Genomic DNA, 16,168 nt, shown 5'->3' with positions numbered 1-16,168 from the left:
GCCAGCTTGCCTCAGCCAAGGCCAGTGAACAGCCAGCCAGCCCATGGCCAGCAGATCCCCAGGCGAGTCTGAAAGGCACCCCACCTTCCCCACACATGTGGTTAAGCCAAGCCAAGATCAACAGAGTTGTCCAATCAACTTCCTGCTGACCTAAAATACGTTAGCAACAAATGTTTATTATACACCAGTGAGATTTTATGGTTGTTACTGCAGCATTATTGAATCATTATCTAAATGATACACCAAAGAAAAAGGTATGTAATTTGTTGAGTTACCTACTCTGCTGATTTTGCTGTGTTTTCTTGTCAATCTGTTCCATGCTGAACTACAGTATACTTCAAAAATGATGGGAATGCCTACCCATAATGCAGAAATTTATCAGAGTTACATGGCTTATACCTGTATTTCATTTTGTGCACCTCCTCAATTACATACTTTACTAGTGAATAAGTTATAAAGTTATATAAAGAGATATACCTATGTATAAAGTTATACACTCCCCTATTTTACTGACAAAGGCTCTTCAGGGCAGCTGAAAACCAAAACTGCAAACAGGCTGGGCGCAGTGGCTCATGCCTGTAATCCCAGCACTTTGGGAGGCTGAGGTGAGCAGACCACTTGAGATCAGAAGTTCAAGACCAGCCTGGCCAATATGGCAAAACCCCATTTCTACTAAAAATACAGAAAATTAGCTGGGCGTGGTGCAACATGCTTGTAATCCCAGCTTCTTGGGAGGCTGAGGCACAAGAATTGCTTGAGCCTGGGAAGTGGAGATTGCAGTGAGCTAAGATAGAGCATCACTGCACCCAGCCAGGGCGACAGAGAGTCTGTCTCAAAACAAACAAACAAACAAAAACAAAACTGTAAACAAGATGAGCAAAGGGACCAACTCGATTTCTTACATTGTGGCTGAATGCTTTAAGGTGCTTATGATTTATGCCATAGAAAGTGAGGCATGTAGAGAGCAAATAGCAGGTGGGACTTACCCGTGTGGGACCGCAGGTGCACGGTGAGCTGGCTGGAGTTGCGGCTGGCGTAGGGGCAGATCTGGCATTTGAAGGGCCGCTCGTCTGAGTGGATCCGCAGGTGTTTGTTGAGGCTGCTGCTGTCGGCAGCGGCGTAGTCACATGTCTTACACTTGTACGGCTTCACGCCCGTGTGGCACCGCATGTGAGTTTTCAGCTTGTCCTTCCGGCTAAAGCACTTGCCACAGACTTCACACTTATGGGGTTTGTCTCCTTCAAACACATACACACACAGATGGCAGCAGGAAACAAGATTAAAAAAGGAAAAGGCTTATTTCCCACTGCCTTAAGAAAAAAGTCATATACAACCACCAAAGAATGTTCAGAAAACCCTAAAACACTGAGTGGATGATTGGCAAAGAGCTAACATCTTGGGAGAGGGGAAGTTTCTTCTCTTTTCCTTATTGATATTATTTGAATTTTTAAAATGATGAATGTAAATTTCTTATAATGTTTTATAAATTAAAATAGAAGGCAATTAAAATAAAATTTTAAAGTATAGGTAAGTAAAAGAATAAGGTTTGTTAATTTTCTCTTACATTCACTCCCTCCTTTTTCCTTTTCACAACAGAGATGTACCCTAAAATTTAGAATACCTAAGTTTCAGCAGAGTTCATGGATGACCAGGCAAAGACTACATTTCTCAGGCTCGCTTGCAGCTAGGTGTGATCTGTGACTAAGTTTTTATCAGAGTGATAACAGAGGAAGTTCTCTTTCACAGAGGAAACTGCTTGTCTTTTACATTTTCTTTTCCTGCTTCTGGCCAAGGCATGGGGGTGAGGGAGCAGGTGAGGGCAGGTGAGTGAGCAGGTGAGGGTGGCACACCTGCAGATGGTGGAATAATATAACAGAATAAGGTGGGAGGAACTTAAGTGCCCCGGATGGCGCCTAGGACAGAGCTGCCTGCCTGCTCACCTCTGGCCAGTTACACAGGACAGACACAAACCTTTATCTTGTTTGAGCTGCTGTTTCAGTTTCATTCTTACAGCAGCTTAATCTGGACCTCACTAATGCATGTGTCAACTTGCCATCTGTGAACTGCTTACTTTCTGATGTATATTTTTCCAGTTTGTGTGTGTGTACATTTTTGGTACATGAAAACTCCTGGCTAACATCAATTTAAACACTTACTTTTTGAATGGCACTGTGCCTTTGAGTTACTTATTTAATTCTTGCAATAACTGGGATTAGAACTCAGGACTTTTTTTTTTTTTTGCCAAATACTGCACTGCCTTCCTGTTGACTACTTTCTTGCACTTATGGCAATTTTGATCACCTGTTTCATATCATTACAGATCCACAACATGGTTTTTAAGGGTGAAGTATTTTACCATGTGGATGTGCATAAAATACTGAACCAATTCCTTACCTGGCCATGAAAAAGAGTAAGTGGATATGACATACTATGTGAAATAATGTGCAATAGTAAATGCAACAAAGCAAGTTGCACTGATAGTGTGGATTGTGTTAACTTAATAAGACATGGAAAAAATTAAATTTGTGAGTTTTTAGACCTGGTCTAGGCAGGCAAAAATTTCAGAATGAGACATGGAGAACTATTAGGACAGCTGACTTTTGGTCATGGAAGGAGGTGGCTGTCACTTTTTTTACTTTATATATCAAATACATATTTTGACCAAATTGTAACAAGCCAAGTGCTAAAAATAGTCAGCCAAAGCTGATCACTGTCATAAAATAAATATTTAAGATTTAACAATACATCTAAAAGTTTATTAACGATCAGTATTTTGGCTGGGCACGCTGGCTCTCGCCTGTAATTCCAGCACTTTGGGAGGCCAAGGCAGGCAGATCAGTTGAGGTCAGGAGTTCAAGACTAGCCTGGCCAAGATGATGAAACCCCGTGTTTCTACTAAAAATACAAAACTTAGCTGGATGTGGTAACAGGTGCCTGTAATACCAGCTACTCGGGAGGCCAAGGCAGGAGAATCACTTAAACCCGGAAGGCGGAGGTTGCAGTGAGCTAAGATTGTGCCACTGCACTCCAGCTTGGGCAACATAGTGAGACACTGTCTCAAAAAAAAAAAAAAAATTAGCATTTTGATTATTAAACATTTAAGTCATCAAATTTAAAAATCCGGAACAATAATTTACCAGCATTGTCAGTGGCTCAGTAGTTCCTGTGGTCACTACATTATGTCTTTGCAACACTGAGCAGACAGAGCTCAGTGGTTTTCAGCCAGCTCTCCTGGTAAAGAGCCCTACTGCTGTTGCTCCTCCAAACCCCAGGGGCGATTAAGCACAACCCCGCTCTCTGAGGGTAACTAAGGTAAGGATACCTCCTCGTTAACTTTGAACTTGAAAATGTAGCCAGAGATGCTGCAGTTATGCAGAAGCTGTCGTACAGACACAAAGTGGGCTAACTTGTGTAGAAGATATTTTTGGCAGATTTGCAGAAACAGACAAAGTTGCGGCCCTCACTTGTACTTTCACAATGCTTTCCCTATCATTATTAATAATTATAGTACTTTCTTCTTTCTATAAGAAATATGCTATGGCTTGATGGATGGAATTTCAACATATGAAACCCATATGAAGCGTTTCATTGCTTATTACGCTAGAATGCTTGCCAATGCTTGAAACTTAACATTTGGATAATTAGAATAAATCCAAATGACATGACACTGTGAGGCTGATTAGATATGATGGGGACCCCAGTGCAATAAGGCACTTGTTGGTCATGGCCAAGGAATATAAAAAATAACTGTTGGCTATTTCATCTTCCAAATGCTGAGGCTAAATAGCAGGCTTTGGGCATTTAGTGAAGCCAAAGCCAAAATTCATTACATCTTATACATATTTATACTTTTAAAATTTAAATCTGTATCATTTAAATATAAGCATCTAACACTTTGTTAAATAAGAGTCTAGGCCGGGTGTGGTGGCTCATGCCTACAATCCCAGCACTTTGGCCAAGGCATACGGATCATGAGGTCAGGAGTTTGAGACTAGCCTGGCCAACGTGGTGAAATTCCATCTCTACTAAAAAGAAAATACAAAAGTTAGCTGGGTGTGGTGGCAGGCACCTGTAATCCCAGCTACTCAGGAGGCTGAGGCAGGGGAATTGCTTGACCCTGGTAGGAATAGGTTGCAGTGAGCTGAGATCGTGTCACTGCACTCTAGCCTGGGTGACAGAGCAACACTCTGTCTTGAAAAAAAAAAAAAAAAAAGAGTCTAAAGGCAATTATTTTCCATGCAGAAAATCTGGGAATCATAAAAATAATATATCACAGATAAATAAAATCACCAGAAATAATCACTTTTCTCTTTTCCCATGCGCTGATCTTTTTCTCTTCTTTTAAAACAAGTATTTATTAAACTCTCCTTTCTAAGTTACAAAAATAACACTGTATTCAGTGGTATAATGTAAAGATATATAAAAGGAAAGTTTTGGCCAGGTGTGGTGGCTCACACCTGTAATCCTACCACGTTGGGAGGCTGAGGTGGGTGGATCACTTGAGTCCAGGCATTCGAAACCAGCCTGGGCAATATGGTGAGACCCCCGCACCTCACCTCTACAAAAAAATACCAAAAATTAACAAGGTATAGTGGAGCCTGCCTGTAGTCCCAGCTATTTCAGAGGCAGAGGTGGGTGAGTTGTTTGAGCCTGGGAGGCAGAGGTTGCAGTGAGGTGAGATTGTGCCACTGCATTCCAGCCTGGGTGACAGGGTAAGACCCTGTATCAAAAAAAAAAAAAAAAAAAAAAAAGAAAAAGTTTCTTTTCTCTCCCCTCATTCCTTTCTTTACAAATCATTACACGCACATACGCACTTGTAGGATCATCTCAAAATGCGAAAAAGTGCATTCAAATTTTAATTAATTTTGGCAGAATAATTTTCAACATGGCTGTAACAGTTCACATTCTCACTTAGCTAACTTTGCTCACATCCTCTCCAGAGCTGGATGTTATTATGTTAAAGATTTTCTGCCAAAATCTTGTGTACAAATGGCACCTTATTTTTTGAAATCTGGACTTGCATTCCCATAACAGCCAGTGACGTTTGGAGTGGTATCATTCGTCTGACCTATGTGGGTCCCCAGCTCCTAGCACAGAGCAGGTGTTTAGGGCATATGTGCTAAAGAAATGCTACTTACCCGTGTGAATTTTTAAATGCCGCTCCATGTCCTTCATGCCATAAGCAGTCTTGAATTGGCAACCTAAAAAAAAAAACAAGGAAAGATTAATTACAAAGGGATATTTAGTAACTTTTAGAGGGGAGAAAACTGGCAGAAACATCCTTAATCGAGGGACAAGAGTTAACACCACAGAAATGGGAAAAAGACGTCACGTGCCTTTGTACGTGATGACCAGGAAAGATAGAACATCATTTTGTGGTTCCTGCTAAAACTGCATAATCTGAATCTAATCACAAAGAAACATCAAATACACCCAAACTGAGGCCTTTTTGACAAAATCTCTTGCCTATACTTTTCAAAAATGTCAAGCTTATGAAAGATAAATGCTTAACTGTTCCTGATTAGCGGAAATGAAAGACATAAAATCTAAATGCAGTTAGTGATCATTGGTTGGAGCCTGGACCAGAGGGGGAAAATGTCATTCTTTTGATACTGATTAAAAGGACATTAGTGGAACACTTCATGATGAAATCTGACTAAGATCAGTAGGTTAGAGAATAGTATCTATAAATGTTAATTTTCTGATCTTGATGATTATCCTGTGTTTATTTAAAAGAATATTCTGGTTTTTAGGAAATACACACCAAAGTATTTAGGAATAAAGGGGCAACATGTTGTCAGCAACTTTCAAATGGTTTGGGGAAAACTACACATACTTGTATATACATAAAGAACGACAAAGCAAATATAATAAAATGGTAACATTTGAGGAATCTAGATGAAGGGCATGCAGCGATTTCTCGGGTACAATTTTTGCAAATTTTCTGTACATCTGAAATTACTTCCAAATAAATTAAAACCAAAGTAAAGAAAGAAAATTCTTACTGAATATCTTCCTAAGCTATAGCATAGGAAAAAAATTTACAGCAACCTGAAATTTTCACAAGTTCCACTTCAAAGGCCTATGGCTAGAAAAATCTTAGAACCCACATGCAGAATGACCGCAGACAGTGGGAGATAGGTTGTATGTGCAGATATGAATGCCAGGGGGCTCTGATTTTTATGCCAGGTAGTTTGCAGCACATCCATGAGCAGTTGTCAGGAACTCATGAGGAAGAGCCCTGGAGCCTGGTTAAATGCCACAATCTCTATACAAGTAGGACATAATGGTGCCTTTACCTGGATAGCAGCAGTTAAGCCTTTTCTGAGCAGGTGGCGTCGTGGGCTTTTTGGTGCGTGACTTGGCAGGGAGAGAAATGACAGTGGCTGTCTGGTTTTCATTACTTTCCGTGGGCAGATAAGTTTGATAGCCATGTTCAAAAACAAATTCTGGAGCTGAAACTAAAAGATATGGTGATTATTAGTTTTCATAATATAAATGCCCTCTAACTATACCTCTGTCTACCTTCCTTTGAAGAGAGAATGCACATGCTAGTTTGCTTTCCCAGCCTCCCTTGCAGCTTCGGAGTGATCATGTGACCCAGTTCTAGCTAATGAGACACTAGAGAGCATCTGCTGGGAGGCTTCTGTAAAAGATTTTCCTCCCTGATTTAAAATGGCGGGGGAGTGGGGAGGAGGCAGGGCAGGTAGAAAAAGAAGCAGTTGAGAAAAGCTCATTCTTGCTGCCCTGGCTGCCCTAATTCCTGTACTTTGTACATGCTGGAGTGATGATTTGATGCCTGGATCTGTGGCAGCCATTCTGTAACCAGAGGGTAAACATGAAAATCAGATGCTGAGTCAGCTCTGAAACCACTTTTCAGAAAATTGTATTAGAAAGAAAAATCTGGAGAAAGAAAAATCTATACATTTTTCTTTTTTTTTTTTTTTTCCCGAGATAGGGTCTCACTTTGTCACCTAGGCTGGAGTGCAGTGGCATGCACACATCTCACTGCAGCCTTGACATCCCAGCCTTGAGCAATCCTCCCACCTCAGCCTCACAAGTAGCTGGGACTACAGACAGGCACCACCATGCCTGGCTAATTTTTATATTTTTTTGTAGAGACTGGGGTGTCACCATGCTGCGCAGGTTGGTCTCAAACTCCTGAGCTCAAGTGATCTACCTGTCTCGGCCTCCCACAGTGTTAGCCACCATGTCTGCCCTAGACTTCTTAAATGAACAAGAAATATCCCTATAATTTATGTCCCTGTAATTTATGCCAGGTAAGCTTTCTGTTAACTGCAGCCAAATGCATTAGGTGCTTTCATAAGCTATATGACAAAATCCTAATAAAACACCAAAAAGGAACTGATAGAAGGGATTTGGGGCAAAACTAGTCTAATTAACATTCTCCACAGCATTTAAGTATCTCCCCCCTCAAAAAATTCCTTGTACTCTGAGATTCTGATGCAAAAAGAAAAAAAAATTGCAAAATACAGACTAAATATAAAACATAATTGTGGGCCAGACATGGCGGCTCACACCTGTAATCTAGCACTTTGGGAGGCCCAGGTGGGTGGATCACCTTAGGTCAGGAGTTTGAGACCAGTCTGGCCAACATGGTGAAACCCCGTCTCTACTAAAAATATAAAAATTAGCTGGGCGTGGTGGTAGGCGCCTGAAATCCCAGCTACTCCTGAGGCAGGAGAATTGCTGGAACCTGGGAGGAGGAGGTTGCAGTGAGCCAAGATCTTGCTGCACTCCAGGCTGGGCAACAAGAGCAAAACTCTGTCTCAAAAAAAAAAAAAAATAATAATAATAATAAATACTAAAATGTAATTGTAAAAGATAAGATAGGCAGTCTCAAATTTTTTTGTTATAAAAATTTCTGTGACTACTTTGTTAACTACATTTACATTCTGGGACTTAGGCATGTTTCTCCCCTCCCCTCCCTCCTTCTCTCCCTCCTCCCTTCCTTCTTTGTTAAATTCATCTGATAGAATTCTGAAACTTGTTATGTTACAATGAACATAACCTCCCTCCGTCCCTCCCTCCCTCCCTTCCTTTCTTCCTTCCCTCCCTCCCTCTTCCCCTCTCCCATCCTTTCCTTCCTCCCCCACCTCTTTCTCTTTCTGGTTCTTTCTTTCTTAGAATGTAATTTGTCACATGAAGATTTGGCTTCAAATGAGGAGTAAATATGACAATGGAGGCTTGCTCATTGGGTGAACCTGTCAGACTAGGAGGCCCTAATGATGATTTTGAGAGACGCTGTAATATTCTATTTCCCAAACTTCAAAACTCAGACACCACCTTTGACATTTTTGACATTTTATTTACAGAATGTGTTTATTTAAGTCAACACAGGCCTAACATCACTATTTATTTTAGCTTTGTCCAAAGCACTCATAGCCATGCCACAGGTTCCAGGTGCTAGTTATGTTTTCTCTTAAACACTAGGCCAGGGGTGGTGGCTCACGTCTGTAAGTCCAGCACTTTGGGAAGCCAATGCAGGCAGATCACGAGGTCAGGAGATGGAGGCCATCCTGGCCAACATGGTGAAACCCCATCTCTGCTAAAATATAAAAAAATTAGCTGGGTGTGGTGGCGGGCACCTGTAATCCCAGCTACTCGGGAGGTTGAGGCAGGGGAATTGCTTGAACCAGGGAGGCAGAGGTTGCAGTGAGCCAAGATCATACCACTGAATTTGAGCCTAGAGACAGAGCAAGACTCTGTCTGAAAACAAAAACAGAAACAAAAGACCCATTATATGTCTTTGAATCTACGGTGGTTTAGATTGTAAAATGCATCATAATTTCATATATGACAAAACCGCTGCCAATTAAACACATTATGACAACGCTTTCATATTTAGGTATTTTATTTTATATTTACTGAATGGGCTTTTCTTGACTTCTTTGGACATTTGGCAGGAAACCCAGGTTCCTGATCTCCATCTTTTTGGCACCTTCAGTAGTGACGGTATCACTCTGATAAATGTCAAATGATACCTTGATTCCATCGGCATTTGGTATTTGAGTAAAGCCACAGTTTTCGTTTTTTTCAATGAATATATGTAGGGAAGTCAAGGGCTTTGGTTTAAAGTTGGCTGGAAGATTTGACACACTGATGTTTCCTGTCTTCATGCCAAGTATCTCTGACGCATGAATCAGCTGCACCTGGCTCTTGTTGAAATGTTTTCATTTACTCTGTGAGATCTGGCTATTTCTCCTGGTTTCCCTTGCTCTGCTTGGTTCTCAAAGCATGGTCCACAGCCAGCAGCACTGGAGTTGCCTGGGAACTTGTTACCAAAGCAAATTTTTGCGACCCATCTCAGATCTACTCAATCAGACACTCTGGGGGTGCACCCAACAATCTGTGCTCTAACAAGCCTTCCAGGTGACCCTGACACAGGCTGAAGTTTAAGAACCACTAGCAGAGGCCATCCTTTTCCATCTAGCTCAGCAGTCAGACTTAACCCAGCTCTGTCTACATGAGGAAATCCACCTTTCTTGATTGCTGCTTTGCAAGAACATGCAACTGCAGGCATTCCTCCAACAATGAAGATTTGCTTCATTAATATCAAATTTACCCCTGTTACTGTTTTCAGGCATTTCTGGGTAAAGCAATTACTTTTCATCTTCAATTTGCTTCATCATGCAGTATCTTGGAAGACATTTTAAACAGCAATTAAAATTCAATACATATAGTTCCGAAATTGCACACGACATAGCTGAGGTGAGAAAAATGTGACCCACTGAAATTGAGTTTGTTCACATGCACAGGAAGGTAATTTTTTTGGACTGCCTGTTGGTTGACAGAAATCTCACTGATTCTAAAATGCATCATTGTTTCAGATATGTTAAAGTGTGTCTTCAAACTGATATAAGCTCAGGTTTGGCCATGCACTGTGTATGTGACCTCAGGCCAGTCATGAAACTTCACTGAACTTGTCTCCTCACTACAAATGGGGATAATCACCATGCCCACTTCAAAAGGATGCCGCAAAGTTTAACAAGAGAATTGAGTAGCACAGGATGTGGTCATGGTCAAATCTCAATAAATGTCAAGGGGGATATAAGACAGTTCAATAGAACCAGACTCTGGCACTCGTGCATCAAACTCTCAACTGAAATTCTCATGAGCTAGGATGATCAACCATCCCTGTTTGCCTTGGGCTGGGGTTTCTCAAGACAAAGAACTTTTGTTGCTAAAACCAGGGTCCTGGGTCATGGTCTCGCTACCATGACCTCCCAACTTTCTGCTCGACAACTTCCTGCCCAAGTGACCCCCTGTGCTGGAAGATGCTCACAGTGGGATGACTATGGGTGGCCAGGCCCTCCCGACAAGTCAGCTCACAGGGTCCTCAGCACTCTCTTGGAAGGTAGGTGGTAGGCCCTGCACCCCCCTGCCACTTTCTGCTCTCCCCAGAGACTGGCTAGGCTCCATCTCTTAACTGTCCTTTACCATGAGCCTGAGCCCACTGGCACAGGGAAACATGGGAGTATTTTGGATATTAACCCCTTCTCAGATGTATCATTTGCAAATATTTTCTCATTCCATAGGCTGCATTTTCATTTCTGCCATTTCCTCTGAGGCACACAAGTCTTAAATGTCTTATAGCCCTGGCTGGGCGTGGTGGCTCATGCCTGGAATCCCAGCACTTTGGGAGGCCAAGGTGGGTGGATCATCTGAGGTCAGAGTTTGAGACCAGCCTGACCAAAATGGAGAAACTCTCTCTCTACTAAAAATACAAAATTAGCTGGGTGTGGTGGCACATGCCTGTTATCCCAGCTACTTGGGAGGCTGAGGCAGGAGAATTGCTTGAACCTGGGAGGCAGAGGTTGTGGTGAGCAGAGACTGTGCCATTGCACTCTAGCCTGGGCAAAAGAGTGAAACTCCATCTCAAAAAAAAAATATTAATTTAGCCCCATTTGTCTATTTTTACTTTTGTTGCCTCTTAGAGAGGCAGCAGGGAGAATCATGAGTGGGCAGGTTAAACACAGCAATGGGCTGGGTGCAGTGGCTCACGCCTGTAATCCCTGCATTTTGGAAGGCCAAGGCGGGTGAATCATTTGAGGTCAGGGGTTCAAGACTAGCCTGACCAACATGGTGAGACCCCATCTCTACTAAAAACACAAAAATTAGCTGGGTGTGGTGTCACGCACCTGTAGTCCCAGCTACTTGGAAGGCTGAGGCAGGAGAATCGCTTGCACCCGGGAGACAGAAGTTGCAGTGAGCTGAGATCGTGCCACTGCACTCTAGTCTAGGTGACAGAGGGAGACTCCATCTCAAAAACAAATGAAACAAAACACACACACACACACACACACACACACACACACACACACACACACACACACTCCAACAGCAAAGGAGTCAGGCACCCAACAGCAGGGATCATTTTGGGGGGCAGGGTTAATCTCATGTAACCTGTGAGTCACCCCAAGGTAGATGGCTACTAGACCAGAGAAGGTTTGCTCCAGAGCTTAGTCTGTGAGCCTCCTTGAGCCTTGGGTTCTTTACTTGGAGAATGGGGACAATTTCCATTCCTATCTCCTAGGGCTGTTGTGAGGATCAGAGACCAGGCATGAAAAGCTGCTGTTGCTGTTGACATTATTCACGAATTTATTCAGCAAATGTTTATTAAGTACTGACTTTGTGCCAGGAACTGTTGTAAGCGGTAGAAACAGAGCAGTGACTCAAAGAGACGAAAATCCCTGCCCTCATGGAGCTGACATTCTAGTTAGGAGTGGTGCATGCAGCAAGTATTTAAATACATAGTATGTAAATCAGGTGGTGTAAATATTACGGAGAAAAATAAAGCAGGGAAGGGACCAGGAAATGCTGTGGGCATGCAATTTTAAGTAGGTCCAGGAAGGCCTCAGTGAGAAGGTAATATCTGAATATAAAACATGGAAGCATATAATTATATTAATAGTATTCTGTTGCAGGTGTCTGGAATTCAACAGCAACAAAGGGGCATTGGGTGTTGAAGACTCTCACCAGGATAGCAAGCTTGCTGGCGCCTCCTGGCTGACTTTATCAAGGGCATCCCTTCTCACACATGTGGCCTTTCTAGAATCCGCTGTGAACAGCAGGACCTGCAGAGACACCTCAGGGAAAGGCATATGGCAATCACTGAGGAACTGCTGGTGACCAGATGCCTCCCTCACTCCCTTTGATGCTGGAGTAGCCACTCATCCACAGAGGTGTGTGTGTGTGTGTGTGTGTGTGTGTGTGTGTGTGTGTGTGTGTGTGTGTGTGTGTGTGTTGTATGTGTGAGCATGCATAGTCAGACTGACCTTGGATCAACTTGGGTTTTTTTTGAGATGGAGTCTTGCCCTGTCACCTAGGCTGAAGTGCAATGGCGTGATCTCAGCTCACCGCCACCTCTGCCTCCCGGGTTCAAGTTATTCTCCTGCCTCAGTGTCCCGAGTAGCTGAGATTACAGGCATACACCACCACACCCAACTAATTTTTGTATTTTTAGTAAAGATAGAGTTTCACCACGTTGGCCAGGCTGGTCTCAAACTCCTGACCTCAGGTGATCCATCTGCCTCGGCCTCCCCCCCTTTTTTTTTTTTTTTTTTTTTTTGAGATAGTGTCTTGCTTGGTCCCTGAGGCTGGACCTGAGGCTGGAGTGCAGTGGTGCGATCTCAACTCACTGCAACCTCCACCTCGTGGGTTCAAGCGATTCTTCTGTCTCAGCCTCCTGAGTAGCTAGGACTACAGGTGTCTACCACCATACCCAGCTAATTTTAGTATTTTTAGTAGAGATGGAGTTTTACCAAGTTGGCCAGGCTGGTCTCAAACTTCTGACCTTCCACGGTGATCTGCCTGCCTTGGTCTCCCAAGTGCTGCGATTACACACGTGAGCCATTGCACCCAACCAGCTGGGTGTTTGCATGCAATTTCATGCCAGAGTAGCCACTCATCCCCAAGTCAGTGTGTGTGTGTTGGGGGGGGAAGGGGCGGGGTGTGTGTGTGTAGTCAGACTGACCTTGGACCACCTTGAATGTTTGCAGGTGATTTGATGCTGGAGTCACCACTCATTGCCAGGTGTGTGTGTGTGAGCACAGACTGACCCTGGACCAACTTCTAACTCTACTCACTAGCTGTAGGGTCTTGACCAAGTCATTTCTCTGCTCTTCAGTTCTTTTGTCAATAAAATGGGGATATTAGCAGTGATCTCAGAGCTCAGATCTTGTTGTTCTAGTAAATATTTAAGGGAAGGATAAGGCATACTGCGAGCTGGGCATACTGTAAGTTACTGATAGTTCTCAGTGGACATTACGGTAACTATGCACAATAAGTTATTATTTATCTGTATTCACGTTTGGCATAATGAGCGGCATCGGCCTTGCAGGAAAGTGCTTCTAGTAGAGGCATGACTTGCCCCCACAAGAATATTCTCTAGACCCTCTTTTCACCGAGGATACAGTAAGGACCATCTCGTTATGTGGGGGTCTTATTTCAAACTTTTTGCAAGAGTTCAGGGCCTCAGCCCCTACCCTGGTGTGGCCATTAAAATTAAGTCTCCTGTTTAGTGAGATCAGACCCCTTCCCCAATACCCAAAAAGCTCACAGCCTCATACACCTCTTGCCGCTTTTGGGTTTGTTTTCTGGCATCAGGGGATTTCCCATGCTTTCCTGAGTGCTCAGGTGTGCATCTGAGAGTTGCTTATTGTATTTGGTTCTGGTTTGTAGCAGGGGCATATTGAGTTATTTGATCATGATGTTGCTTAAAATGTATGACTGTTATATGCATTTCATAGAGAATCCAAATCTATTCCTCTGCAGTTTGTATCTGTGGGTTCACATGAACCAACCGTAGCTCCTTTTCTACCAAATTGCCGTTCAGATATCTCAGGACAGCTTGGATATCTCCCTATCTAATTTGCTTCCCCTTTCCTTCTTCAACTTAAAAACTCCATTTAACAAATCCTTTTCTCTTTTTAAATTGCAATGTTTATTTTTGCAAAATAAAAGTTAGCATGAATTTTAGAATATCTGCGAAGTACAGAAAAGTGTAGAGAAGGAAAAAACAGGCTAAGTGTGGTGGCTGATGCCTGTAATCCCAGCAATTAGAGACACTGAGGCAGGATGATCACTTGCGACCAGGAGTTTGAGACAAGCCTGATCAACACAGGGAGACCCCATCTCCACAAAACATACAAAAAATAGCTGGGTGTGGTAGTGTGTGACTGTAATCCCTGCTAATTGTGGGGCTGAGGTGGAAGGATGACTTAAGTTCAGGAGTTCCAGGCTGCAGTGAGCTATGACTGCACCACTGCACTCCAGCCTGGGTGACAGGGCAAGGCTGTTTCTAGAAAAACAAAACAAAAACTTCCCAGCACTGTCATAACACGGCAATATACATCCTTGCTTTCTTTTCCTTTTTTTTTTGAGATGGAGTCCAGCTCTGTCACCCAGGCTGGAGTGCAGTGGAACAGTCTCAGCTCATGGCAATCTTTGCAACCTGGGTTCAAGAGATTCTCCTGCCTCAGCCTCCTGAGTAGCTGGGACTAGAGGTGCATGTCACCACCGGCTAAATTTTGTATTTTTAGCAGAGATGGAGGTTTCACCATGTTGGCCAGCCTGGTCTTGAACTCCTGACCTCAAATGATCTGCCTGCCTCGGCCTACATCCTTTTTTTTATACAAAGCCCCTATTGCTACTGGGATTAAATACTTATTTGTGAAATTATTTAATGACTATTCTCTTTTCCATTTGGTTGGATGAGTTAAGTGAGGACAGATCCTTGTTTCTTTCCATTACTGTTCCCCTGCACCCACCACAGAACCTGGTAAAGGACAGGAGTTCAAAGAACATTTGTTGCATTAATGATCAGCTAAAGGGCTAACCTCTTTTATATATAGAAAGGCTGGGCCCAGAAGCTCATGCCTCTAATCCCAGCACTTTGGGATGCTGAGTCTGGCAGATCACCTGCGGTCAGGAGTTCTAGACCAGCCTGGCCAAGATGGCAAAACCTCATCTCTACTAAAAATAAATTAGCTGGGCATGGTGGCGGTGCCTGTAATTTCAGCTACTCAGGAGGCTGAGGCAGGAGAATCGCTTAAACCCAGGAGGTGGAGGTTGCAGTGAGCCAACTGTACTCCAGCCTGGGCAACAGAGTGAGACTCTGTCGCAAAAAAGGAAGAAAGAAAATAGGCCGAGCGCAGTGGCTCACACCTGTAATCTCTGCACTTTGGAAGGCCAAGGTGGGTGGATCACCTGAGGTCGAGAGTTCGAGACCAGCCTGGCCAACATGGAGAAACCCCGTCTCTACTAAAAATATAAAAAATTAGCTGGGCATGGTGGCGCATGCCTTTAATCCCAGCTGCTTGGGAGGCTGAGGCAGGAGAATATCTTGAACCTGGGAGGCAGAGGTTGCGGTGAGCCAAGATCATGCCATTGCACTCCAGCCTGGGCAACAAGAGTGAAACTCTGTCTCAAAAAAAAAAAAATTATATATATATATATACACACACACACACACACACACACACACACACACACACACACACACACACACACATATATAGTTTTTGAAGTATAAAACTAGAATCATGGCTTAAATCATCCATCCAAAATACAACCTCTAATGGCCACATATTTCATCATTTTGGTTGCTGAATAGTTTAATTAACCATTTCCCTTTCTTGGACATGGAGGAGACATCCAGGAATTGACATTTACGTATAATGCCTATCTAGAATTTTAAATGTGTCCCTCGTTTCTTTGGGTACATTCCTTGAAGAGCTGGGTCAACATGGCATGGATGTTTTATTACTTGGTGATTATATAATTATGACATCCTTTCAGAAAACTGAAATCATTTGCATTTTCCCTTTAACCTTGGCTATCATAGGGATGACTTGACAGGACAAAATGAGATCACTTATGTTTAATTTGCATTTCCTTTACATGTGATTAGTGAGATTGAACTGCCTTTCAACATTTATTTTCCAAGGACATGACTTGTTTGGTCAACTTCCTGTTTATTCTATTAGCTCGTTCTTTTCTACTGGAATTTTTATTTTTTTTTTCTTGATTTGAAAATGCTTTTTACAGATTAAGGATACTGTCTTTCGTTTTGTTTTGATTTTGAGACAGGGTCTGGCTCTATCTCCCAGAATGGAAGGCAGCAGCATGATCTCGGCTCACTGCA

At 42.9% G+C, this 16,168-nt stretch overlaps 1 protein-coding gene across 3 annotated transcripts in view; it reads right to left on the bottom strand.

The window, feature by feature from the left end:
- Positions 1 to 16,168, bottom strand: part of ZFP64 (ZFP64 zinc finger protein) — a 96,417-nt gene that overhangs the window by 63,719 nt on the left and 16,530 nt on the right. For all 3 annotated transcript variants that reach the window (XM_032255971.1, XM_032255973.1, XM_032255972.1), the window contains exons 3-5: positions 6,300 to 6,461; positions 5,139 to 5,201; positions 987 to 1,238 (exon numbers count right to left, since the gene is read on the bottom strand). In XM_032255971.1, the coding sequence (XP_032111862.1) occupies positions 987 to 1,238; positions 5,139 to 5,201; positions 6,300 to 6,461 (477 nt within the window). The remainder of the gene's footprint in view (positions 1 to 986; positions 1,239 to 5,138; positions 5,202 to 6,299; positions 6,462 to 16,168) is intronic.

This window comes from Sapajus apella, unplaced genomic scaffold, assembly GCF_009761245.1.
Source record: "Sapajus apella isolate SASKATOON/1434 unplaced genomic scaffold, GSC_monkey_1.0 scaffold92, whole genome shotgun sequence".
Taxonomy (NCBI): domain Eukaryota; kingdom Metazoa; phylum Chordata; class Mammalia; order Primates; family Cebidae; genus Sapajus; species Sapajus apella.
The sequence above is the reverse complement of the archived record's forward strand: the minus strand, read 5'-3'. Positions and strand labels throughout refer to the sequence as shown.